The sequence below is a fragment of the Numida meleagris genome, chromosome 25 (assembly GCF_002078875.1).
Source record: "Numida meleagris isolate 19003 breed g44 Domestic line chromosome 25, NumMel1.0, whole genome shotgun sequence".
In the NCBI taxonomy this organism is placed as follows: Eukaryota; Metazoa; Chordata; class Aves; order Galliformes; family Numididae; genus Numida; species Numida meleagris.
In genome coordinates, this window is record NC_034433.1 from 3,236,080 (window position 1) to 3,263,227 (window position 27,148).

The 27,148-nt window shown below is 50.0% G+C and overlaps 2 protein-coding genes and 1 long non-coding RNA gene across 5 annotated transcripts in view; 1 reads left to right on the forward strand and 2 right to left on the reverse strand.

The window, feature by feature from the left end:
• Positions 1-11,730, reverse strand: part of PLXNA2 (plexin A2) — a 351,337-nt gene extending 339,607 nt beyond the window's left edge. The window contains exons 1-3 of one of the 2 annotated variants that reach the window (XM_021377558.1): positions 11,345-11,730; positions 10,265-10,607; positions 9,820-10,114 (exon numbers count right to left, since the gene is read on the reverse strand). The gene's annotated coding sequence lies outside the window, so the exon portion shown is untranslated. Of the gene's footprint in view, positions 1-5,252; positions 5,609-9,819; positions 10,115-10,264; positions 10,608-11,344 lie in introns of those variants that run through there. The other variant, XM_021377559.1, reaches the window with a different exon arrangement.
• On the forward strand, positions 14,246-27,102 carry CAMK1G (calcium/calmodulin dependent protein kinase IG). Its single transcript, XM_021377421.1, has 13 exons — positions 14,246-14,918; positions 18,697-18,814; positions 20,403-20,531; positions 20,864-20,938; positions 21,178-21,316; positions 21,418-21,541; positions 22,105-22,180; positions 22,724-22,836; positions 23,322-23,400; positions 23,757-23,844; positions 24,609-24,994; positions 25,515-25,645; positions 26,458-27,102. The coding sequence occupies exons 2-12, from the start codon at positions 18,723-18,725 to the stop codon at positions 25,606-25,608; spliced, it is 1,395 nt and encodes a 464-aa protein (XP_021233096.1). The 5' UTR covers positions 14,246-14,918; positions 18,697-18,722; the 3' UTR covers positions 25,609-25,645; positions 26,458-27,102.
• LOC110388299 lies at positions 18,264-21,571 on the reverse strand. 2 transcript variants are annotated; one of them, XR_002432846.1, is made up of 2 exons: positions 21,436-21,571; positions 18,264-18,754 (listed from the first exon to the last, which is right to left on the reverse strand). It is a non-coding gene; the product is annotated as an uncharacterized LOC110388299 (long non-coding RNA). The 2 variants fall into 2 exon arrangements; XR_002432847.1 differs by lacking the exon at positions 21,436-21,571 and adding an exon at positions 20,109-20,360.

Consider the following 27,148-nt stretch of genomic DNA (forward strand, 5'->3'; position numbering starts at 1 on the left):
CGTCCCACTGGGCCATTCTGAACACCTTTGAGGCTGATTAATGTTACAAATAGGCAACCTCGACTCCTCCAATAGGGTTCAATCACCCTATCCCTGCTTTTAGTTCTATTGCAGTCAGTTCTTTTGCAGAAGACATGGCTGTGCAGGGCCAGAGGTGATCCAGGCAGCACAGCCAGCACCCAGCATCACTCTGCTTATCCCAGGTGAAACCCCCAGTTCCAGGCCCAGCAGCACACCTGGCCCAACCGAACCCACAAACAAAAGCTGCGTTGGCAAGAACTCAGCACGCATCTCCCAAGTGCAATACGTTACAGAGGGATGACAGGGAAGCACATTCTTATTCTGAGTGAGTATCCCATCATTTTAATGCATTAATCAAACCTCCGTGTTCCGGGCCTGAAGCCCCTGCATTCATCATCAATTCAAGATGAACCTATTATTTAGGTTCAGAAAATTACTCACTAAACACAATCAAGCATTACTTCTCTGAAGTCGGTGTAACAGGAGCACAGCAGAGGCCTCCATGGGCATTCCAAGGCCCAGGGGCAACCAAGCACTGCTCACATTGCACTGCTCCAAGCAGCGCGTCGCTTGCCCTAAGCTGATCAATTTCACAAATGCATCTCCCATACAAAAGCTAAAATATAAATCCCAACGTTATCTCAAAACTGGTCATCACCCATAAGTCAGGAGTCCGTACTTCTTGGCTTTGAGTATCCCCAAGAAGCACAGAAGGAGCCTTTCAGTTAACAGTAATTATTATTCAGCCTGACATTAACAGCAACCACACACACCTGGATGGATGGGTTGAGAAGCTTTGTTTCATTTTATCCCCGATTCTGTGACCAGTTGCCAAACTTTTCTTATTACTGATAATGAGATCCTGTTAGCCTAGCATCTGCTTCCCCTCCAGCAGCAAGTGCACGGGATGCTCTGTGCATGACAACCTGCACCAGGGCAGGGCAGTATCAGAGCATATAGCACGAAACCACATGCAGGCACTGTGCCTGCACAGGGGCAGAAGGAATTGGCTTCTCCTCCCCTCCCTGGTACAAGCTGAGTTTAATTAGATGACCCTTGCAGAACACTGAATGGCTCATCTATCCAGCCTGCATAATAACGTATATGCAATAAAATGATTGGCAAACTGCAATCTTTCCTGCTGGTGAATATTGAATGTCTCTCCGGCTTTGTTTTTTGCACTTAGGAAGCATCCATCAGGCGATGGTGAAGCAGGCTGGAGCACAGAGCTCATTACAGGAGCCTGCCTTTGACTTCCTATCAGTTAATTTGTCCTGTTGTAAAATAAAGCAGTGTGCCAATATCTCCTCGGGAGATGAGGAGTGTTTCTAAAACACATATTACACGCGAGGATTACGAGTAATTTGGGGATTTACTTTTATCAATTTTGCATATGGAAATCTACGGAATTTTAAGAATAACATCAATTTCATGAAAGATCGGGTTTGCAATTCCTTTGTTCTGGAAGACAATGGTAAACAATGTTCCAGTGACCTCCAGTGGGCACCGGGGGAAAATACATCACCTGCTCTGCACAGCAGAAACCCACTCCCACAGCCTTCAGCAGCGACATTTGCACTCGGCTGCACAAGCAGAGCTCAGCATCCGAGCTCTCCTCACATGCCTCGGGGATATCTTCAGGTGTTTGGAGTGCTCGTGCACGTGGATATTGTTATTTCAGTTTCTCTTCCCCTAAGTTTTGAGTATATCAGGAAATACAAGCCGTGAGGTGTCCACAAAAGCACACCAACCCCTTCGCTTCATTCAGCGGGGATGGGTTTTCTATGCCAAAGTTTCTGGACACGCGTGGTCTATAGAGCAGAGATTGCCTCCATGAGCAGCTGTCATGTTAAGGCTGTACCTTACCATGTACAAAGCTGCCCAGTCCTAAGTAAAACAGGAAAGCTTTGTGGTGGCCCACTCTTTTGTCAGCACAAGTCAAGGTCTCTTCCATTAGCCTCACTATTTGGCTGTCTCACTCATGACTTCTGAAGGCAGGCATCAAGAGAAATGCTTCTGGTCTATCATTAGCCCCTTCCCTGCCTTGCCCTGGTGGGGGCCCAGGAGAAAAGAGAAGGTAACTTCTCATGCAGAGCTCTTTTTCTCACCACCTAGGCCTAATGAATAGGAGAAGAATCCTGCTAACACATTAATATATCCAAGGTGTAAGAGACAGCAGCTGTCAACAGGACAACAACCTTCAAATTAAGAAGAAATAGCAGCAGGGGGAAACCCCTGTCACAGGGGGCACATCCTGGCCCTCACTCAGGAGGGGTTTGCTGTTTGGAAAGCCAACAAGGCTGAACACATTGAAGCTTTTCTCCTGATGTCACCTTTCCACAGCCACCACCAGGACCTAAAACCTGCACTAAAGTCCACCTACAAGCAGATGACCTGTGCCACCATTCCTTTTACAGCCCCTATAGATACACTGTGCAGCTTTTTTTTCCCTACAGGAAAGACCAAACACCCATGGGATACCACTGGCTGCACAGCTCAGATGGGCTCTGGTAGTTCCATACCCATCCCAGGACCTGGAGTCCTTGCTCAAGTCATCACCTCACTCTATTTCTCCCTGATATTGCAAGAAAAACAATTGTGCATCTTACCTGGTTCTTCATATAATGGAAGAACTAACATTTCCATAAGAAATCACTTCATGTCCCAAAACTTCACACCTCATTGAAATGGAACTTCACAGAAGGGCAATTCTTCATCATGGGAAGAGAACACTAACATTAGTGCGGAGTCTCTATTTGCTACCGTCTGCACAATATTAATGTAAAAGATAATTTATTGGCTTGAATCAATACTTCCATGACTTCTCCATCCATCAGCCCCCCTTCATCTGATAGAAGTCCTTCCATGTCTCATTCTCCCAGACTGATGAGATCACAGTGCCTCTTTCCAGCATGACTGATGGTGTGTAGATGTGCAATTGCCCAATAAATCATCACCTCTGGATCAAAGACCCGAGATCCTCCGCCGCATGCCAGAGAGACACACAAAACATCATAAAATACACTAAGTTAATTACAGCAAGATTTTACCACCTTGGACGTGCTGAGTATCACTTGACACGTACAGATATCTTGAAAGACTCAGCCAAAACTCCACCTCACTGCAGAATCAGGGTCTGAAATGGGAACACTGGGCGTAGGACTGACCCAATTCGTGGGAGTAACGTGGGCAAAGGGCTCAAGTGCTGTACTGCAAACAGAAGCCTGAGGGCTACAAATAAAAATGAAATGATGCTGTTATCCCATGCCCACACAGTGCCTGCTTTGGGACTGAAGGCAAGGTTTCTGGCTGTTGCAGAGGACTGCTCACATCTCAGGAACTTCATCACATGAACTACAAGATTAGATGGGGCAAAGTCAGGGAGCACGGGTCTGTAAAAGCACATCTCGTCCACCCAAGCTGCTCGGAGCACCAGTGCTACAAAAACACACATTTCCATGGGAGAAGCGCATTTCTGTTTGCCAGCTGGTGAACCTTGCACAGGTGCTGGGGCATCGCTCCCATCCCAGTTAGTCTGCAGCAAGAGGCACAGACACGTGCCACACACCTGTACCCACAGCAGCAGGGCCACTAAGGAAACAACCCACTGAAAGCTCCCATTTCACAGCCACAAGGCTTAGGCATTATTTCAATTATTTCAGGAGAATTTGATACCATGAGGTTAAAAGGAACTGAGACCTTCCTGCCTGTTCCCACCCCCAAAGCCACAAGCCCATGCACTGTCCAGCTCACACCGGTGCCAACAAGCACACGCACCCCAACCTGCTGACTCGAGCTCAGCAGGAACAACAGTGCCCACAACCCTTCTGTCGTACAGGCATCAGCTTCCACAACCTTTAATCCGTGCTGTCAGCCCTGCAAGATCAGGTATTAACATCTCAGTAACCTCTTGTACTAATTAAGATAGCAGATCTACGGCATTCAACTCCGTGCGGCTTCAAAGCCGAGCACTGACAGGTTGCTGAAGTGTTTGTGCATTTCAGCGAGTGGCCCCTGTAAAACAGAAGTTATAATGAGCACTCCACGGGAAGCCCTAATAAAGAAGCATGCCGTCATTATAAAATGGCTTAAAACTAAAGGAAAAAAAGACAACACAAAAGCCCGTGCTAGGCTTTGGAGCGAGCGGGCGGGATGCTGGCTGCTGTGGAAAGCAGCCCCTACTCCTCTGAGATCTGAGCACTCTGGCCTACAAAAGGACGCTGAGATGGTCCCAGACCTTCTCCTTCCCCAAGGCACGTCCCATATTACAAACAGCAACAGCTTCCCCAGGATTCCCAAAAGAGAAGCTAAAGCAGCACAAGATAAACATGAGCAACAAACGCACATCCTGGGAGCTACAGCGACCTTGGGCAGTACATAAGATACACAGATGTCTCCCAACACATGTTTTTAGTTCCTAGCTTGCTTCTAGCACACCCAGCCCACCACAGCAATGAAGGATTCCCCATTCCCAGCCAGGTGTCCCCGCTGTGCTGCAGATCCCAGTTCCCATCTGCAGCCCAGGACTCGGGGTTCCAGGCAGCGCAGCAGCCAGGGGGCTCTGACTCAGCTGGGCACAAGGTTGGAGCTTAAGGCCCAGGATACAGGGCTGAATTAAAGCTACTTAAGTCACTGCACTGCTATTTTTCACTTATCTGTGCCCGCTCGTTCTGCACTGAGACCAAACACTCCCTGAACCCACAGCTTGAGATGTAACAGGGAACAAGGAAAACAAACTACAGATATTTTCCTGTATAAACATCAGCAAGACCCTCCGTAACCTTCCCCAGAGGCAGAGGTTACAGCCAGCATGAGAAGAAAGGTTTGCAATGAGGGAAGAGGAACGACAGCAGCAGCAAAACCTGACTGAGTGGAGCTGGAGTAACTCCGGGTCTCACTGAACAAACAAATCTCCCTGCTTTGCAGTTTCTTCAGTTACATAAATGAAGTTTGATAAACAGGCTCCTGCCCCACAGCCTCAAGACCAAACACAAAAGGAAAGCGTTTCTGGCTCCATCCTTTCTCCAGCTTTAATGAAAGGCGAGCAAACAAGAGAAGCATTGCGATATACAGAGAAGTAATCCCCTCTTTCTCTGATTACCTGCTCCAACAAAGAAGTCAGAGCAGCTTTCTCTCAGGCTTTTCTAAGTACCTCCTACACAGCAAACAAACACCCCGAGACACAAAAATCACAACAACAAAGCAAGAAAACGAAGCAGAACTCACAATACCTCCTCTTGCTCAGCTCTCCAATGCTCTGAACAGCTTCAGCTTCCCACCACCCTTGCTAAGCAGAGCTTCCACAGGTGGCATTGATGGAGCCTCATCATTTCAGGGCCTTCAGCTGTGCCCTGCCCAGCGCAGCTGATTGCAGTTCAGCTAATTGGGCCGTGCCTTTGTCCTTGCCGTCCCTGCTCTGCCCTTATGGTGGAAGCAGAATTAAAGAATGAGATTCAAAACCAACCTTTTAGGAACCATTCATTCAGTGGAATAAGTCATTACTTTTCAAAGTGTTTCTACTAGGTTTCACTTGGTGCTAGGTTCTTCTATCTTAACAGCGTTCTTGGCCAACTTTGCCTCCTAAAAGGCTTCTTACTGATAAAGTGTTACATGGACCTTTACATTTCTTGGAGGGAAGAAGAGGTGGAGAAGAAAATTAAATTACATTGCTTAGCGATCTTAATTATCTGGAATAATTACCTTCAGTCAATTCTCAAACAAGAACTCTCCGGAGAACAGCACATTTTAGTTTGGATGAAGGAAATGGAATGGAGTCCAAAGGAATGCATTTTGTAACTTATTTAGATATACCTAATTAACCCTCTGAGTGAGGAATCCAATCAAAGCTTCCCCATTACACTTAATTATTAAACACAATTTAGAGGGGGGGGAATAAATGAGGGGTCTGAAGCTCTATGACTGAAAGGTAAACTCCAGCAAAGAAGCTCTATGACTTAAACTCGAGCAAAGAGCTGAACAAGTGGATGGAGGGAGGCCAGAATTAAAGTATTTTTAATAGAAGTGGTTCATTTCTCAGCCAGACCCCAGTGCAGAGCTCTGGTGCTGTGTATGCAGCTCAGTGTGCCTCCTCCCCCTCCAGCTTTTCACAAATTCCTAAGGCAGAGAACAACCTTGCTTTGTTTTTATGTGAATATTTTGAGCAGGAGTAACTTGCTCCAAATACAGAACAGATTCCTGCAGAGTGGGATATTCTAATTTTGATGCAAAATTGCATTTCATTGTCTGCATCTCCATAGAAAGGGGCTTTGCTCATGGCAGCGTGCAGGCATTGGGACGCAAGCAGGATGGATTCACTTATCCCCCTCTTTTATTTCCCTTCTAAATTGCAATGAAGTTCTCGGTGTCTCCGGGTGCATCCTGCTTCAGACAGGAGAAATGAGACTTGTACATAACTGCTGCTCTCCTGGAATTAAAGCACGAGCGCAGGGCGTGTGTCAGCATCACTCGGCCCATTCGTGTCCTTTGTCAGAGCCACCAAGAATGAAGGCTGAAGGAAACCTGACACACTCATCCAGCCCTTCATGTGCCAGAAATGGATTCTGCTGTTTTCTTTCTGCAAAGGAGGAGGAGGAACTCGTTGCTCAGCGTGCTAGCTAATGGCTACAGCACAGCACAGGTCTCCTTGAAGAAGAGTAAAGCACAGTTGCAGTGCAGCTGGGATAGCTGCTTTGCACAGACAGCTTCCCTCCTGCTTGCCTTTGTGCAGGGTTCAGCCTCCCTCCTCAGCCCCCGGGGCAATTCGAGGACTTAAAAGCAGGATACTGGTTAAGGGTTCAATCAAAGCAAACAAACTGCTAAAAATACATTGGCATCCCCTCTGTTGCCAGGCAGGGAATTTAAGTCTTAGCAGTCAGGGGACGGGATGAAAGGCTGCAATAAACACCTTGAAATGGATATCTGAGAAATTCGGTGGCCTCGGGAAAACGGTCTGATTTTCTCTTCCTCTCTTTGCACAAAAAAAGTTGTTTTTTTTTTTTTTTTCCTAACTTATTTTTCCTAAGGGAGAGAAGCGAGCAGTGAGCGCAGGCTCCTGTAGCGTGGGGGGGGAAGCAACCAAATATTGAACCTCCACATTGAAACGAACCACTGCTGATAAACACGGCTTCATGGGCAGGATGTGATGCACGGGCTGATCCCAGCCTGCTCCCACCGAGCAGCACGGCATCCCATAACACGGTCCTCCATCTCCTGACAGCAAAAGCCTTTCTGTGGAAAAACCTTTGCTCGAGGAGTAAGTATTCTGCAAACTGACAGCATGCCAATGGGCCATAGTACATAGTATTGGTGCAGCAAAACACATGGTGCTCGTGGAAGTCAGTTTGCATGGGAGCAGCAGGAGCCTGCACTGCCAGCTGTAGTTTTATGAAGAGCAGACAGATGATAGGTGACAAATAATGAACACTTACTGTCGGAATTTGAAATGCTTAATGCACAGAGAGAGGAGAGGATTTGGTGCTTCTTGTTGCTGGTAGAAGCCCCTCTTGCAGCCAGTACAGCGGGTGGGTTGGTCTTTGCGCTGAACCAAAGCAGACAGCAAAGCCATGATGAATAAATACTTCTCATAGCAGCGAGATGCCTGGACACAGCATTTTGGGATGCGAACTCTGGAGGAGGTTCTGGCAGCAATCTCCCTTTGGCACGCACTGCTGCACCCCAAGGAGCTGCCACCGGCTCCTGCAGGGCGCCCGCTCAGCTCCTGGCCCTGGCAGCCATCTGCAGCAAGCTATCACCTGTCATCTGCTCTATTACTATTATTATTTAACCAGAGGGGGAAGACGGCGGAAAAGAAAACGAAGAAGCGTCCGGTAAACTGCAGACTTCCTTTTTTTAGCTATCTGGAGAAAGTAATAGCATTTAAATTCAGAAAAACACCAGGTGGGAATGGTTTCAGGGCCTGATTTGCATCTCTGCAGGCCTTCCTCTGCCACAAGAACCACCTTTCCTTACACGCTCGGCTTTGCTGGCCCTGATCCCCGTGCCTCCTGCAGCTCCCACCAGCTCTGGCCCTTTGCCTTTCCTTTTTCTCCAGATCTGGTTTTACGCCATGTCAGCAGAAGGCAGCACTGATCAAATCACACACGTGCACACAAGAAATCAGACAATCTGACCCAGCGACTGTGAAGTTTTCCTATTAAATCTACCTCCACTTTGTGCAGAAGTAGCTCGTTTGCTGCCACCGCCACTCGTCACAAATGGCCTCGTGAGAGATGCTGAGAGCCTGTGCCTCCATTCAAGCTGCGAGACCATTGCGAACCAGAAGATTGAAACTTGAAGATGCAAAACGAGGATCGCAGCCAAGAAACATATTTGGGAAGCAAAATAAACCAGCTGCTTAAAATCGAGAGAGCCTGACAGACAGAGATCAGCCCTGAACGCACAGACAGGTTTGAGCAGAAAGAATTAAAGCACCGAGAGGGCTCCTGGGGCTGCTGGCGAGCAGACGGGCAGGGTTCTGCCGTTCCCACAGCACATTGCTGCTCTGCATGCAGCCCTGGGGGTCTGGAGCTGCTTCTTACATGGAAACAGCGCTTCACTCTGGTTCTGCTCCTTCCAAGGCAGCCCCGGGGGCAGTTTGTCTTTTACACGTTGCTCTTGGGTAGGGATGCTCACAACGCTCTCCTTTCCTCTCTGCCAACCTGAGAATGGACACCTGACAGCTATTCCTGGTGCTTGGCGATATAAATAATGAATGGTCTCACACTGGGAGGAATCAAATGGCACCAGATGACTCCGGTAATAAATCAGGAGAAAGGCAGGTGGTCTCTTGTCAGGCATCTCAAAAGCGATGTGCAGCTTTATGAGGAGGGAGGTGGCTCTGGTACAAAACCCATCGATATAAATCTCAGCTGCTTAGGAGCTGCAGCACTTTGCAGTGCCACTGTAAAGCATTGCTGTGACTCTGCTCTTAGAGGAAAAGCCCTCAGCAAAGGGCTGGCTCAAAGACCACACCTGCACCCACCCCAGCATCTGGGTTTGTGCTCATCACTGGGGGAACAGCTCGCCTGATGCCAGTTTTTTTTTAAATATTCCAATAAATGCAGGGATATGCATTCAATCAGCTGTTCTGCTTAGAGAACTTGCAGAGGAAAAAAAAAAAAAAAAGGAAAAAAAAGAAAAAAAAGACAGCTACGTGAGCATGTCACCACCTCCGTTCCCAGCTCAGAGGGCGGTCAGCTGTCACCTGTCCTGCCAGCTATGACAGGAGGCAGAGGGAAGGTGCTGCTGGGGAGCGCTGTGTGTCTGAAGATGACAGAGTACCTGCAGGGCAGTCTGTGTGCCCGAAAGGATAACTGCCATCTACCTAAACACAACAGAGGAAGGAGTATTTAAATAGGCTTGGATGTATTCCCCGTGTCACAGCAGACCTTGTTAGCTGCCAACAGGCATCCCGGAGCTATTACCAAGTGGTCAGAAAACAGATATTCTCAGTAATTACATCTAGCAGGAGCTGGGAAGACAAACACTTCTCCAAACATCACAAAAGCAAGGGAGAGGCTCGGGGAAATATACTGATGCGTGTCTCCGGCCAGTTTATATGTAGGTGAGAAAAGCAAAGGCTGCGGAGCGCTGCCAGGAGCACGGGGACAGGTTGCAGAGCAGCAGCTCGAGGCAGGGAGCAGCTCCCCCGTCAGCAGAGCACTCCCACACGCCGAGGGATGGACTCTGTGACTGCTTATGAAATGTTTTGTCATCTAGCTTCAACTTATCAACAAGCTGATAAAAAAAAAAAAAAAAAAAAAAAAAAGGCACAGAAATCCATCAGACATGTTGTCTTACCAGCTCCTGATATGTTTTGGCTACTTGCAGAGAGTAAGAGGAGTCTTCGGAGCAGATGTGAGACGCAGATCTTGTTTGCTCGCTTGTCATCGCTCGGGAACCAAAACAAACAGTGCTGCCGGTGGAAGCAGGCCCCGCCGCGCCTCGCTCCGCGCTGGGGGCTTTGCTGGTGCCCCGGCATCGTGCTCCGTGCTATGGGGCAGCAGCAGCGAGCCAAGGAAAGCGCGTATGCACTCAGTGAGGGGTGTGAGGCCACACGTGAGGAAAAGCCATCTCGCATGGCACCACGCTGCACCTGGGAGGGAAAGGTGATCGAGGGAGGCACGGAGAACCACGTCGTGCACAACGCACTCAGCGCCGGCCCCGAGGCAGCGGGACTGGAGGCATTTGTGCTGAGCGGGGTCCTCTGCATTCGGAGGGCACTGAGCGGGCACGTGGAGCTCACCTCAAGCTCCGGGTCATGGGAAAGCAGGATAAAGGTTGCTGTGAGCGCTGGGGCTGCTGTGCAGAGGGGCAGCAGTGCGGGGATTTCCTTCTTCTCATGTCCTTGCAATTGCGGATAAAACAGAGAAAGTGAAGCGAAGCTGCTGTCTGGCCCAGGAGGGGAAAATAAGCTAAGCAGAAACACATATGGTCCCGGGTGAGACAAGTCCCAAAGCGTTTAATTAGACTTCTTCTTAAGCTAAATTTCTCAGTGCTGTTATCTCCCTGATAATTTACTGCACACAACAGCAAGCAGACAAGATGAAAATCGCACTCGGTGAAGCCTTCCGGCCAGATTTCAACATCTTAAAAAAAAAAAAAAGAGAGAGAGAGAGAGATTTTTACTGGGAATCGATCCTATCGATCTTTTTTTTCCTGTGAGGACGGAAACAGGAACGTCCTCCCGCGCTGACACGGCCGGAGTTCCGGGCGCGGACGGCCGCTGCAGTTCCGGCGGTGCCCACCAGGGGGCGCACGCAGCCGGCGCTGCCCCGCGGAGCCGCGGTGCCGTGAGTAATTAACTACCCGAGTAAATCGCTCTTCAAACTTACATCACGAGTGCTTTATATTTTAAAAAAAGCTCCCGGAAGGCACTTTTAGTCAGCTCTCAGCCTGAGTTATCAGCAGCCACGATATCACAGGATCTGCACGGCAGGGGAATGCCCAAAAGCACGCGGGCAGGATGGGCGCTGGGAGCGCGGAGACACGCACCCAGCCCGGATCGCAGCAGTGCAATGCCAACTTGCACTGGATTGCAAAGCATCCCTTCCTAACGCAAAACCACGCAGCCTGCAACCCAAACCCGCCGTGCTGGATCTGCAGGTCACGGCCGTGCTGCAAATTTGGGGGCGGTTCATTCGTGTACCACCGAAGAGCTTAATTAACAGCACGTCACGTGATACTTTACCATTTTAAAACGAATGGTTAGTTAACAGGACCTTAATTAGCAAGCAGGAAGAAAGTGCAAAACCTGCTTGGGTATCTCAGCTACCAATTTAACCACTTCATTTACAAAAAGAAAAACCACCAACAACCAAACCACCTGCAGAAAAGAGCAATTTCTTCCAAGTGAGCCGGTGCAGATGAAAGCAGCACCCAGCTGCTGCCCACCTCGTTCCCAGCCACCTGTAAGTGCACGAGGCTCCTTGCTGCACGGCCAGCACCGTGCTTTACTCTTAAAACACCAAAGCAAAGCAAAGGAAATAATGCTCGCGGATGCCACTTGTGAGGAGCAGATAATTGGATTGTGCAGTGCTGCAAGGACCTCGCGTGGAATAACACCTCACCCTGAGCACCGCTTGGAAATCCCGCTGCGTTGTTTGCACAAGTCCTTATTTACGTGGTTTTGCTCCAAATCGGTGCTTTCATTGGCTGTGCTGCAGTGCTCTCTGCTGGCACCAGCCGGGGATTTCCTGCCATGTCACAGCTGAGCTGTATTTGCTTTCTGAGCTTGTATTTACCATTAGGGTGTCACATCTCTGTCTGTCTCTCTGTCTGAAAACCACTGTGCTGATGCCTCCTGTTTGCCCTCTCGATGACGATGTTCTGAGACATTTCTTTTTCTCACTTCTTCTCAGGACCGGCAGTGTTTCGGGTCCCCTCTCAGCACAGGACACCTGAGCCAAGCCCCACCAGCTCGTTTTTCCCAAGGCAAAGGTCTGTGACGCCGCCCAGTGCGCACACCCAGCACCAGGAGCACGGCGGACACGATGCCCTCCCAGGGTCCCTCTGTTCCTCCAGGCTCCTCCAGCGCTGCCTGTGCTCAATGCAGGACTGGGGTTGACTGTGCTCTCCTGGCTCCTCCTGCCACCCTGTGTGCTGCCCCATTCCAGCCCAGCTCCTCGTTCTGATTCACGCCGTTACAACCAAGATTGAATCATAGAATCATAGAATGGCCTTGGTTGAAAAGGACCACAAAGATCATCGAGTTTCAACCGCCCTGCTGAGTGCAGAGTCACCAACCACTAGACCAGGCTGCCCAGAGCCACGTCCAGCCTGGCCTTGAATCCCTCCAGGGACATGTCCTCCAGGACATCCACAACCTCCCTGGGCAACCTGTTCCAGCGCGTCACCACCCTCTGAGCAAAAAACTTCCTCCTAATATCTAACCTACATCTCCCCTGTCTCAGTTTGAAACCATTCCCCCTTGTCCTATCGCTATCAAACCTCATAAACCGTCATTCCCCCCTTCTGTTTATACGCTCCCTTCAAGTATTGGAAGGCCACAGTGAGGTCTCCCTGGAGCTTTCTCTTTTCCAAGGTGAACAAGCCCAGTTCCCTCAACCTTTCCTCATAGGAGAGGTGCTCCAGCCCTCTGATCATCTTGGTCGCCCTCCTCTGAACTCGTTCCAAGAGCTCTGAGTCCTTCTTGTACTGAGGGCCCCAGTCCTGGACGCAGTACTCCAGATGGGGCCTCACAAGAGCCGAGCAGAGGGGGACAATCCCCTCCCTCTCCCTGCTGGCCACTCCACTGTTGCTGACTCAGAGCATCTTTGGTTAATAACTGCTATTTTAACACGAGCCCATTGAGAGCTCAGCACAAGGCCCCAATTTATTGTCCCAGATTTCTGCCAGGCAAGGTCAGGAGTCGCCATCTCGATGGATTTCTTTGCAGAGCATGCACGGGGACGTGTTCCCTCTCGCTCCCTCCGGTTGTTGGTGCTTTTCTCAGTGTTTCTGAAGGCCAAACCCAGAGCACTGACTTTGCAGTGCACCCACTGCTTTGCTTTCCATTTTCTCAGGCAAGTTGCTTCCTACTTGGACTGTTCCTGGTGTTGTCCTGCTATGGCCGTGCTCCTTCTGGAGGATCTGTAAGACACTGGCAGCAAGTGCTGCAGGAGCAGAACAAGGAGCCCTCTCCCACCCCAGGCGGGTTTATCACAGCTGTCTCATTTCAGTGCAGCTCATAGCAGCACCCAAACTCCAAGGACTGGAGTGCAGTAAATGCTTCCCTTTTGTTCTCATTATCTCTGCCTTAAACTTCTTTCAAGGCAATCGCATTATCCTGCATAACATCGCCTTTAATTTCACTTCCCCTTCATCAGCCTGTGACCAGCTGTGCAGTGCCCATTGCACTCGCATCGCCCAGCAAAGAGCCCAGGGATGGGGCAGGGACCTGGCACCCCAGGGGAGGTGGATGCTCATGCATGGGCAGTGATTCATCCTCAGTAGTGGCACTTTATCTGGAATTACAGCCTTAACAGAGCAGAGGATGTGCTGCTTTCCTCCTGCAGCTCTTCTGTGCATGTCCACCCACCACCTCGCCGTGTCCGCAGGTGCAGCTGCATCAGTTGTCCAATGCCCCCAGTGCTGCCCTTGCCTTGCGCTGTCATCCTCCGCACACAGGAAGCAGTTTTGCCCTTCCTAGAGGAGGAGCCAACACAGGGCCATTTTTCTCCCTCTTTTTGTTATTTTTGCCTTCATCTCACCAACATTAAAAGGACGACTGGTCACGCAGCCCTGGCACAGCACAAGCATTGAGTCACAGCAGTGCCGTCCCCAGCTGTCCTGCGGCCACAATGATGACATTAAGGGCATGAAGAGGTGAAGCTTTACGAGGGTTTCAAGATCAGAATGATGCAGATTCCTCCAAAACCTGGAGCTGGAGGAAACCTTCAGGCTCTGCTCCACACCCAAAAGTTCTGACCCAAACCTGACTCTGGAGCTTACACTGATGGAGTCCAACCAGCAAAGCAAGGGAGAGTTCCGAACTGCCTTCTCTTTGTAATTAAGCTAATGAAAAAAAATCAAATCTTAAGAAAAGTAATATGGTCCAGTGTTGCCCTAACACTGATTATTCCTGACACCAAACTAAACTTCACAACACAGACCTCTGTTATGCATCTTTCAAGATGACGGTGGGTGTGAATCAACAGAGTGCAGTCAGCAAAGTTGGCTTTGTCCTCCCTAAAAATTCCACACTATAGGAAAGATGAGAAGAATAATGGATGTTTCCTGTACTCCTGTGCTGCACTTCTCAGGAAGGCAACAGCCAGAGGCTCTGAAAGTCAAAACAGAGGAAATAATTGGTTCGAATTAGTCTAAAACACTGTTGATGGAGATGAATTAGATTAATTAGTGCAGCAATGATTTTTCTCTGGGGTTTTGTGCCGTATCAGGATGGTGGAGAGCAGCACCCCGACCCGCTCAGCTGGAACCATCCCTCCGCTCGCAGTGCGCCCTGCGCAGCCCTGCAAGCCCTTCAGCATCACGAGAAGCAAACGGGGCATTTTTAATCCCGACAAGTCATCTGCCTGATGAAGGCTAATCGCATTTGCATTCCCCCCGGCGCTGTTTCAATTCCCCGCCGGCTGCTGGAGGGCAGCGGAGCAGCCGAGCACCTGGCTGTCCACGCGGGCAGCGCGCTCCGTCCCGCTCCCCGCACCAGGTACCGCCGCCGCGATGCACGGCGACGTGCGCGCACATGCACACCCACAAGCTGCTTATTCTCGTGTCAATTGACTCCCTGTAAGTGCTGCCTAGCTACCGGCACGGCGGAGCCATCTCCTCTCCTCCCGCAGCCGCTGCCTGCTGGCACCAGCAGCCCTAATCCCCCCAGAGCCGCGGAGCCGAGCGGCAGCGCCAAGGTCCGACTCGCTTTGTTCCTGCTGACTTGGGTAAGCGAAATCTTATTTCCTTCCTAACCATTCCCCGGCGGATCCGCGCAGCAGAGCGGGCAGCGTGCTGGCTGACCTGGCCGTGGTTTTGAATGAATGGTGTCTGAACGGGAGGGAGGATCCCGGAGGACCTACGAGCGCGGGGCTCTTGGTCCGGTGCCCCTCAGCGCTCGCGTGGGATCCCGAGCCATTCATAGAAAGCTGCCTCCTGACATTTTTTCCTTCAGAAGTACCGTGGGGATCCAACACGTTCGTCTTGAAAAAGGTGATCTTGCAAGTGTTCGTCGTGGAGCGCCGAGTTCCCGCACGGCTTTTGACTCAGCGGGGCGGTTTGATGTGGCTTTGCCTTTCATGGCGAGCTGCGTTCTCGGTTTCTGGTTCTTTTGTCCCCGAGCGCCGAGGCCTGTCAGCTCATTCGGCCACATGCAGGCTGCTCGCTTCGGCGTAATTTTTAAAACAAATCCTTTGACTTTGCGTTCTGCTCCCTTTATTTATTTATTTTTCCCCCTTTTTTTTTTTTTTTTGCTTTAAACTTCTTTCTAATTCCAAAGGCAGAATCATGAGAGAAGCGTGTATCTTCCCCCTCCACATGTAACTTTGTCACAAGACTATTAATCATGCCTACAATCGTTCCGCTAGCGCAGTATACCCCTTCAGAAGCCCAGTGTTTGTCTGCAGAAGGATTTGTTACTGTGAGATGTGAAGCTGAGCAGATTTCTGTTCAGGAAATATTTAAGCAAGGTCATCATAATGCTCATTACATTCCAAGCAGCGACGTGTCATTGCTGGATCAGACAGAGCACGGCAGCAGTCACGTTTATTGACTGAGTCTGTGGATGAGCCCAAAGGTCAGGCAGGAACGCTGGAGCCACTTACTGCTTTCAGCGTGCACTCATCAGACCAGAGTCCTGCAGGCGGCTTAATTGTTTACGCTGGGGGAAAGGAAACAGACGAAAGCAGTGTTATGTCCTTCTTTTTCATCTCCGAAGGTCCTTTTGTGCATTAACTAATGAGCGTTTCCATTTCATTGTGTAATCTTACCACGTTGTTGTTAACGCGGTGATAGAGGTAGCTGGGAACACGGGCAAAGCCAGGCCCTTGGGTGGGTCAGGAGCTGAGAGCAGCACACGTTCCGCTGTGTGCAGGGCCTGCTCCATCCCGTTCCCTCTGCACATCCCACTGCTGGTGGGCATCCTCCTGCAGGGCAGGGCTGGGTCTGATGCACGACAGGAGGGCAGGAAGCCTGCCCCAAGCACAAAGGCTGCTGGCCCAACTTTTGCTATGTTTTGCATTCCCATGGAAAGCAAAGCAAAGCTCCAGCTGAGCCCATAGATCCATGGAGCCCTGTTTAGTCACACGCTGAGAAAGGTCAGGGTGTTGGACCAGAGTCGGAATAAACAAAATAATGAACAGCAAATGTATCCAGCATCTTGAGCTGGTGCGAAGTGCAACAGGTGCCTTAACCAGAATGAGAGTCATGGGATAAGACAAACTGACAGAGTCCACACGGGGAAAATCCCGGGTCCCAAAGTGTAGAAACATGGCTGGGCTGCAGGGCTGCTGCGTTCTGCCCCATGTGAATGGGGTCCTGTGAGCAATGGAGGAATTGGTGTTGAAAAGAACGTGATCTGGTGCGAGGAAAGGGGAAGGTGGGCGAGTATTTGTCGCCTGAGTACATAGGCAGCTTTACATCTTGGGCAATTCAAACACTGGGTTGTTTTGCTCTCAGTATAGCACCACTTACTCCCCTTTCTCTCAGCAAGGCAGCGAGGCAGGAAATGACTTGTTCGCAGTGATAGAGAAAAACTGAGCATGCAGGGAATCCAATACACGTGTATGGAGTCAGAGCGATTCATCCAGCCCTCCCTCCAGACAGCAGCACAACCAAACGCTGCGTGCGTGGAGCAACAGGAGGAGAAACGATGAGACCGACAGATGATTCACGGGAGACCAAAGCAAACATGCTGCTGTCTTCCTTCTAGAAGGAAAATCCATTCTAAACCAGAAACACCTTCCGTCTGCAGGTGGACATCTCTGCTGACAGTTCCTTTTGTGTCAAGGTCCAGTGCTGCAGAGGTTGAGTGGGTGGGATGGATGGGTGACTGCCAAGTGGGAACTTCATTCCTGAGGCTCAGGAGAGGTTTCTGCTGATGGGTCACTGTCTTTATGGAGAACTTTTGGACTTTGCTGATTCCAAGCGTAACGTTACGGCTCTTTTGTGTAAATATTTGTAGTTCTGAGAGTTACACACGCGTCAGAATACAGAAAGTAAATAAAAGTCAAATGCACAGTGGCCCTTGGTGATTTCACAGACCAGAGCCTTCAGCTGTTTGCAACTGAGTCAATTCAGTTTTCCGTAACGTTGCATTAACCTCTAAAAAATTGTGTCAAGGATCTCGAAATCCCAAAGGCACACTAATTAAGGAGGTCAGTGAGGTTCAGGAGGAATTCAGCACCTAAGCTGTCTGGCATGGTACAACATTTTTCAGCTCTTTCTCCGCTGCACTACTTCCCCCTTCCCAAGCCCTTGTGCTCAGGAGGAGCCTTGGCCCCAAGGGCACCAGGAGCCCAGGGCAGCTCTTCCTGCTGGTGGGAGGACGATGCTCAGTGCCAGAGGTGCTGCAGCATCACCCAAACCATGCCGTGCGTGGCTGCTTTCAGCTCATTTCTTTCATATCCCCATCGTGCGACAAGCCAAGTGTTTTGATCACTTTTACTACCCCGTGGCTTCTTTTTCACCTTCCAGCGTACTCCCAGCTCTGTAATGTTAGACCTGATCTCATTAAGAGTGCTCAGACACTTGTATAACGTTTCACCCCCCCAGGCTCCCTGTAAGCTCTCCTAATTCTCCCACCACTCTGGTGAGCTCGCACAGCATCACCTCTGTGTGACAGCGATGCTCTAAAGTGCTTAGAGACGGGAGCTGGGACCTGGGCAAGGGCAGACAGCCCGCAGTGCTTCCCAGCAGAGCACACCTACTGCGATCCCATAGCCAAACCCCAATGACGGGTCCCCAGCCACCACCCAGCACGGCATGGTTTGACTCCACACAGTTGTGTTTTCCTCTGTCTCTGCCCGTTGTGTCACCATCTCCCTGGGATTAGTCAGGCAGGTGAAAACCCAGCTCTGTTTTCCTTTACCTTCGTCCTCCTCCTCAGGGCTGGGGCTGCTCTCGCCCCACACCCAGCTCTGCTCTCACTGCTGGCACCAGTCACAGAGCGCGGTGGGGAGCAGGTAGCGGGAAGGCCGTGACTCAATTAACAACAATTAGACGACAGCAGTGTACACTGCCCACAGCAGATCAACACAATGTTTTCTACCAATTCCCTTTCCTGCAGTCGCAAGCTCTTTAAACTTACTTATTTCTCAAGTCATAAATTAGATCAGCTCTGATCCTTCTGAGTTGCTCCTTGCACCTAACTTTTTAACCCATTAAGCCACGGGTGCCTTAGCTAAAATTAGCAGCCATACTAATTAGCAGGGTTTTTAGCACAATAGGAACATTTGTGATGGCCAGCATGCACCAGAGGGCACTGACCGGGCAGCACTGCGGCGTGCAATGCCCGGCTGACCTGGTGTTACACTGCACCAGCAGCTGGAGCCGGACATAGCAGCAGGGGCACAGCACCAACAGCTGTTAAGTAGCAAAAACGGCACCAAATTCCCCATCCTGCAAAGGTGTCGAAAAGTCTGGATCCAGGCGAGCGCTGCGCGTGGCACCCCGAGCCAGTCCTGCTCCCCGCCGCAGCCCTCAGCCCTCTGCCCCTCTCCCTCGCAGCGTTCCCTGCTTCCACTCTGGAGGAGATGGGCCGCAAGGAAGAGGATGACGGCAGCTCCTGGAAGAAGCAGACGAGCAATATCAGAAAGACGTTCATTTTCATGGAGGCGCTGGGATCGTAAGTACCCCCCACCCTGAACCCCACGCTGCCCTCCAAGCCCATCACAGCCCACTCGGGGCTTTGCTCTTTCCCTTGTGAGCGCACCGATCTGCTGCTGCAAGGTCAAGCAAGGTCAAGGGACGGCTGTGAGAGGTTTAATAACGCCGTGTATTTATCTCATAAACCCTGAGTCACTTGAAGGATGAAACGGGAGCGTGGCTGCTTGGGTTGTACGATATTTCCCTGGGAGTTAACAGCTTAATTTGCCTATTGGTGTGAATGAGACGAGAAAGCGTTTCCAAGGTGGCGGAGGAGGAATTGAATTACCTCCAGCAGGAAATTCTGCCATGTCCAGATTTTCCATGACTGTAGAACCCACAGCAAGGCTTCCAAAAACAGCTATGCCAGAGCCCGGCTGGGTTTTAAGTTATTGTGTTCCTGGTAAGCCTCAGAAATCAGTGACGTTACCCAACAGCTTTCTCTAAAGGAAGAAGGCTAGAAGAAAGGCTCGGTTTCTCCTCGCCAACTTGTTGATTCATAATTTTTTTAATAAGGGGCATAATTATTATAAACTGTTTGGGACAGATATATAGAACAGATGCCCCAGCATCTGATTTGTAGGTTGTTCATTTCCTACTACTACATTAATAGGATAATTTAGTATTAGAGTTTAGGATCTTTTCCACACGCACTGCTTCAGCTGGCCAAGGAAAGCAAATGGAGATCTGGGGTTTAAAACCACTTGGAAATTTCCCATCGCCTCCCTGGGGAATCCTCATCCATCACATTAGGGACCTCGGTGCAGCCACCGCTGCCCATTCCTTGAGAGCCCTCAGGAATGTGGAAAGCATTTCCATGAAACAGCCTTCAGAGCTCAAAGGGATGAAAGGGGGAAATGTGACACAAGGAGAAGGTCCCAGCACCAACTGCACGACCAAACCCGTCTGCGCAGTGCCCTGCATTCCTTGTTTAGGGGATTATGGGAGCTACAGGTTTTCTGCCCTTGCTTAGCAGGTTTGCTGCAATACCATCCCACCAGCACGCTTCCACTGTGCTCACCTTCCTCTCTCTACCCACCACTGCCCTGCAGGGTTGCAGGCTCAGTGTCTTGTCCCATTTAACCGCCATGAATTAATCTGTTGCTCATTTGATGAGGATTACGAGGGACTGACCTGGCAAAGTATGCACTGTCACTGTCCCAGGACACGTGTTGTGCTGCCTAAGAAAAGCCTCTAACAGGATTGCAGGCTTAGGACATGTTACAAATACCCACTCCTGGCCGCACCAAGCTGAACCCTCATCAGGAACGTACCAAGCACTGCAGGCAGTCCTGAAGGGCACCACTTAATTTCATTGCAGGGAAATTCTTTGTCCAGTCCCTCAGTATAGCTTCGTGATAAGCTATGCAAACATAACCTTTTCTCTACAGAGAAAGTTGCTTTTTTTTGGTACAAAATCTTGCATTGCACATCCTGCAGCTGCTGGAAACGTACTTTCAGCTTTCCAACCAACATCCACTTGGTGTTAAACCAATCCCAGGTTGTTTCTTCCTGCTTTCCCTGTTCCTCCCTGTAAGTCTCCTCCCCATTCACACTTCTCTTTGCAGGGGTGCATTTTCAGAAGTTTTCTTGGTGAAACAAAGAAGCACTGGCAAGCTCTTCGCTCTGAAGTGCATCAAGAAGTCCCCACTCACAAGGGACAGCAGCTTGGAGAATGAGATAGCAGTGCTGAAAAAGTGAGTTCATACATACATACATATGTTGTAATGTAAAGAACTAACACACTTCCCCAAGGTGTGGCTCCAGAGTGAAACTAATGCAAAGAAATAAATATTTCTTTTTAACAAACAATGTAAATTAGTGTGCTAGTGAAGTTACTTCCCTCATTCCCTGCTGGGTTTGTAGCCCCAGCACAGCCCCAGGTGTGGGAATGCAGCGGGCTGTGCAGGCACAGAACAGCCAGGTGAACTGTCACTCGTGTTGGAAGCAATGTGACTGTGAGGTTTTCCTCTGGAAAAGCCACTTGGTCCTTGTCAGGCTTGCTTCTGACCCAGGTTTGTCTTTGCAGAATAAAGCACGAAAACATCGTGACTTTGGAAGACATCTACGAGAGCACAACCCACTTCTACCTGGTGATGCAGCTGTAAGTACAGCAGAGCCACAGCGCACCGCAGCTCAGCACGGCCACACCAGAAGTCCCAGCTTTGCCAGGAACGCTTCCTGGTGCTCTGAAATTGGACTCAGGAGAGTCCGCTGGCTGCTGAGCTGCTGCCCGAGAGCAGCTCTGCTGCAGGAGGAGCTGTGAAGGGCCAGAAAGTTCACGGCTTGCACGGAGGCGAGGGCACAACCGCCTGTCTGATTTTCCATCCTTTTCTGCAACAGGGTGTCGGGCGGAGAGCTATTCGACAGGATCTTGGAACGAGGGGTCTACACTGAGAAAGACGCGAGCGTGGTGATCCACCAGGTCCTGACAGCAGTGAAGTACCTCCACGAAAACGGGATCGTCCACCGTGACCTGAAGGTGCAGCCTGTCCCTCGGCCGCAGGCTTCCCGAGCTCCATCCCGTAGCTCTCTTCGTTTCTTCCACCACGAATTTCAACCTCTGACTCCCTGTATTCACAGCCTGAAAACCTTCTTTACCTTACTCCCGAAGAGAACTCCAAAATCATGATCACAGACTTCGGCTTGTCCAAGATGGAGCAGAACGGCATCATGTCCACCGCCTGCGGGACGCCGGGATACGTCGGTGAGCACAGAGCCGGGAGCGGGCTGGTACGGTGGGCTGCCAGGAAAGGGAAAAACACACAACCACCTGGACAGCAACACGCCAGTCACAGAGGCACTGCAAGACCCCATGAAGAATGGGTTACTGATGGGTTTAGAGACCACAAAATCCCAGAGTGTTTAAAAGCACAAGGAAAGGGTAATTCTAAGAGCAATGCATTTTGCTGTTCGCCATGTATTTATTGAACGTTTGCGACAAAAATATTAACACCGTGGGATTTTGTTTCATGTCAGCCAAAGTGCATTGCCTCCACCCAGCTTGCTGGTCAGAGCCTCTGGGTGCAGGCAGAAGTCCTCAGTGGGAGGACTTGAAATGGAGTGTTTTAAATATATTCAACAGCATGAAGTGGGTACAAAAGGCAGAGAGCGATCCAGCTGGTGCATAGGGCTGTTACTGGCTCCCACGCTCACCTCTCAGAAGCCAAGTGCACAAGAAACTTCTCCTTTTCAAGAGGAGAAATGTCAAATTCCTTTGCAAGAATTTACCATTGCTTGCAATTTGCATTTCTTCTTGCTTTCCTGCAGCCCCCGAAGTCCTCGCCCAGAAACCGTACAGCAAAGCCGTGGACTGCTGGTCCATCGGAGTCATCACCTACATCCTGTGAGTAGAAGCAGGCAGCAGCCCTCCCCTTCTCCACGTTTCCCAGCTCGTGCTCTGCCTCACGCACCTCTGCAGCGTGGAAGCGTGAGCGGAGGTGGTGCCGGCCCTCTCCTTCCTCGTGACGGCACCACAGCGTGCTCCTCCTTCACACACATCCTCCAGCCCGCAGAAAGGAGAAGGGTGGTGGGAATCAAGAACTGGAGCCGAGATGAAAGGAATCACATTTTCTCTATTATGTGCCTCACCCTGTGCTTTGTTTTTCTCCAGCTGCCTGCAACTATCATTCCATCTTCCTCTGTACGTTTTGTTTCATTTCCTCCCACACCATGCAGCTCTGTTCCAGCTGTTGCTTTGTCCTTTTGCCGCACAGTTTTTAACTCTTTTCTGCAGCTTTCCCAATGCGCTTAGGGACAGATGGATCCTCATAGCAGCCTCCTGTTTCTCACTCCCTCGTGTTGCACGCACGTGCCCAGCCCTAACAGGCCATAGCGAGCTCCTGCAGATGCACAGCTGAAGGACTCGTGCCCCTCTGCTCTGTTCCAGGCTGTGTGGGTACCCGCCTTTCTATGAAGAGACCGAGTCCAAGCTGTTTGAAAAGATCAAGGAAGGCTACTACGAGTTCGAGTCTCCCTTTTGGGACGACATCTCCGAGTCAGGTAGAGCCCAGCAGCACGATACCTTCACTTTGGCCACGGGGATGGGGACAGGTGAACGCACATGGGGACAGCCCACAGCATCTGCCAGCAGCACGGAGCAGGGCAGTGATGCCAAAGCTGAGCTGTGCGGGCAGAGAGAAAACAAGAAGAGGAAAAAAAAAAATAGGAGGCTGCTCTTTAGAGCCACTTCTAAAACTGCTCAGTTCCGACTTTTGTATGTTTTCTATTGGCAGTGAGAAATTCAGTTCACATTCACCCAATCTAAGCTGAAATTGGGTACATGTGCAGTTGACATTTTTTCATCAGAAGCGTTTCACTGCAGGCATCTCCCTTCACCGCTGTAATGAAGCGCTACGAACTCCTCCCTCCCAGGCTGACCTTTGTGATGTTTATCTACGAGCGTTTGCCCTCTCCTCTTAGGATCCCATCCTGGAACAGGGAGAAAATAACCTTTTCTCTCTGCTTCTCCTTCCTTTCCCAAACAGCCAAGGATTTCATCAGACACCTACTGGAGAAAAACCCGGACACGAGGTTTTCCTGCGAAGAAGCCCTGCGGCACCCATGGTGAGAGCAGGGGCACGGCTGGCAGCGAGGTGCCCCCCAGCCCCTGGCAGTGCCACCAGCCACCTCTGTGTGGCCCCGTGTGTCTCTTCCTTGTGTGCAAAGGAAGAAAATGATGAATCATTAAAGACGCAATTTGTGTAATACTGGTCTCCGTAAACAGAGGCAGAGAAGAAATGCCGTTCTGGGCTTTTCCGAGCTTTGAAGTGTTGTGTTTGTGTTACATTTTGTTGCTGTTTTTCCTTTGGGTTTAATTATTGCTGATTGAATGTACAAAGCAGTTAGTTGCCTCCAGAATGTGGAATGACTTACAAATGCCATCTGCCTACGAGCCCATTTTCTTCTCTCCCCATCTGCAGGATTAATGGAAATACAGCCCTTCACCGTGACATATACCCATCTGTCAGCGCTCAGATTCAGAAAAACTTTGCAAAGAGCAAATGGAGGGTAAGTTGTTTGCCATTGGGAGCCCAGAGCCATTTCAATACCAAGCACCAGTTGCTGCCATCTAGCAGTAAGCTAGGCTTCGGCCATGGGTAAGCACCCAAAACCTGAGATCCTCCAAAGCCTGCCTGAAAATCATATGCAGCTACTCTTTGTGGTATGCTTGGACCAGCGTTCCCTGCTGCAGTGGACACTGGCCTGTTTATGACAGATATCACACTGTAGTGCCATCATAGTGCCCTTGCCAACAAAATAAGGGCTGGGGAAAAGGGTTGCTGTCTTCGTGCTAGGGGAACAAAACCGGTGCACCATCAGCAGATCTTCTCGTGAGCTTAATCCAGCTTCTCCTCTTTTCAGCCCCGCACTTAAAATGGTATTTTGTAAGCTTTGAGCTTTTGTAAGAATTTAGATGGAGGGAGGAATATCATAGGAACCACTTGAATTAGAGTGTTTTAAATACATTCAAAATTCAGCTTGAGTCTCCATTTCACACTGTGGGGTAATTTACAGCTGTTCCCCTTGACTTCCTTATCTAGAAAGAGTTGTAATCTTCAAAAGCATCAGCACTTTGCAGCCCGTGGCATCCGCAGTGTTTATGCTGGGAACGAGCACTTTCTGCACGTTGTGCAAACATTCCAGCAGCACCAAGCAGCTCGCCACTACCGCCCTGCTGCTGCTGCTGCTGCACACAGACAACATCCTTCCCCCTGTCCCACAGCCCAGTGCTGCTGGGTGCCCACTGTGGGGTTTTTTCTCTTCCTCCCCAGCAAGCCTTCAACGCTGCAGCTGTGGTGCATCACATGAGGAAGCTGCACATGAACGGCCACGCTGCGGCGGGCAGCACCCTCCCGGTTATACAAGGCTCCGAGGCACCCAGACCCAGCACACCCAACGCCACGCAGCCAGCAATGCCCAGCAAGGACAAGGACGTGTCACTGCCCCAGGTCCCATGTCCAGCCCCTCCTGCTGCGCTGGAGCAAGGCACAGGAATGAGAGAGGGCAAGCTGCAAAGCCCCCCGGTGAATGGATCGCCAGACAACCAGAGCCCGCCAGCCAGATCGTGTGGCTGCAGCCCAGTGTGCACAGGGCACGAGAGAGCCAAGGCATCCTTCTGCTCCGAGACAGTGCTCCTTAAAAAACCTGCAAAATCCCAGTAGGTATCCAGGTCATCAGCCGTGACTTCTGACAAAGTGTATGGGACTAACCCTGCCTGGAAGTAGCTGCCTGGCACGTAAGTTGCCAGCTCCAGGTGGAGTAGAGAGGAGGGAGGAAAAAGACGGAAGCAAACATTGCACCAGCACCCAGCCAAGCGTTTTTTTGTGCTTGTATGAGCAGCAGGTGAGGCACATTGCCCAGGCTGCGCAGCAAGGCTTGCAGTGAGCTGAGGTGGTGGGGGTTTGGTTGCCATTGCCATCAGTGCTTTTGCTTTCCAGAAACTGAGATGATCTATGGTTAGAGCTGCCAATGCCAATTACTCAGCTGCTGCTCGCTGAGTGGACCCTGCCTTTGCTGCAGTGTTGACTTGTGCTCCAGCTCTACTTTGCTTTCACAGCAGCAGACACTCTTTATTATTAAAAACACAACTCTAATTTGCCTGCAGAATGATCATAAATACTGCCGTTTCTCTTTTCTTTTTTCAATCTTTCTCTTCCCATTCTTCCATTTCCATCCAGCCATTTCAAATCAGAAGTTCTCGTTCCAATGAAAACCGGTAAGCACTCATCTCACTGTGGCACTGGGCAAACTGGAGTTTGTTTGATCATGTGATGAGGAAGATGGCCAGTGGGATCTCCCATTGCCAGAGGTAAGTGCACACCCTCCCATCGCCAGCTGCTTTCATTTAAACCCATTATGGCATGAAAATGGGAAAGGCACAACTAGCAAAGTGACTGTACAGAAACAAATTGATTTTGCAGGTTTTCTGTAACAGAAAAAGCCCCAATTAAACCATCTCTCAAGGAAGAAGTCATCCTTTGACTTCCATTTGGGCCAGTCCAGTGGCTCTAAAATCAATTGGTTTCAAAGGCAATTACTGCCTGAACAGCCCATCCCTGGCCCAGATTTGGTCCAGCTGGGTCAGTTGCAGTTGCTCCGTTATCAGTGAGCGTGGCATGGGGATGTTGGTTTTGTAGGAAATATCAGAGAAGTACAAAAATGAAAGTTTCCTCCTGTTTGGTCATAGCTCAGATTAATTCTGAAGTTAATATTTGAGACATGTTGTATATACGCAGAAGGAAATACTGCTATTAGATTCTGGGAGAGAAAACATTCCAAAAAGGTGAGTGTGTGCCAGCATAAATCTCCCTGAAAACTACATCAAGTGAGCTGCGTCTTATCATCTTTTATGACCTTCTCTACTGATGAGATTACATGAACAGAACTGTAATGTACAAAGGATCAATAGACGAGACAAATGCAAGTAAGATCTATTACAGACTCCAAACAGGTCAATTCCAGTGATCAGCCATGTAACAGCCCTTTATAAATGCAGCATACAAAAGGATCTAAGCTGCTCCTAACCCCCGTGCTGCTGCCGCCTATTAACAGAGCACACAGCGAAGGCAGCAGCGTAGCCAAACAGAGTTCAATTCCCAACTGTAATTCTCACTCTTGCAGAAACAGAAGGGCTGTTTTACTCTTTTCTGCACTTCAAAGCCAGACATCAACAGTGCAAGCGAGAAGAAAGGAGGTTGTGTCCCGCCAGGGGCTGACGGGCAGCAGCGTCACGGAGAGCAGCGACGTGGTGATGAGCAGCATGGCAGTGCTGGGAATCCATCAGCACAGTGACCTCGTCGTGCTTCTGGATCGTTAATGCTGGGAGAAGGCACTTTAGCAAGGGAAAGTCTGAGGCTGCTGCTAGCATATTCAGTGTATATTATCCATACGACATTGCTCAGTGCTGTAAGCTTTTGTTTTCTGTATACTGTTAAGTTGTCCGATGCATAATAAGTGCACTGCGCAGCATAAATCCTATAAACCAAAGCCATGCAGTGATTTACTCAGTGGCAGCTCAGTTATTTTTACAACCTGCATCCTTCCCATTCCTTGGGTTTAGGTTCCTCCCAGGCTTCAGCTCTCTGCAGCTCGGTGACAAGCAGCTGCCCAGGCTGCGCGGTTCTCACTTCAGCTACAAAAGGAGACAACCTGCTAGCAACCTCCGTATGTCTGATAATAACCACAGCGAGGTCTAAATTCCCTGCTTCCAAGTCTGTAATTGCACAATAAATACTTGCTTAATAAAGCTGACTTTTGTTTTGTAAAGTGCCTGTTGGTTATTTGTAGAAATGTGATGTGGAAATGGTCTATT

Bases quoted from the DNA above. Each gene is read 5' to 3' on its own strand.
- CAMK1G (XM_021377421.1), top strand. From the start codon at position 18,723: ATGGGCCGCAAGGAAGAGGATGACGGCAGCTCCTGGAAGAAGCAGACG. The intron at 20,532-20,863 runs GTGAGTTCATAC...TTGTCTTTGCAG, and splicing joins GAGATAGCAGTGCTGAAAAA to AATAAAGCACGAAAACATCG. The intron at 23,845-24,608 runs GTAAGTTGTTTG...CTTCCTCCCCAG, and splicing joins TTGCAAAGAGCAAATGGAGG to CAAGCCTTCAACGCTGCAGC.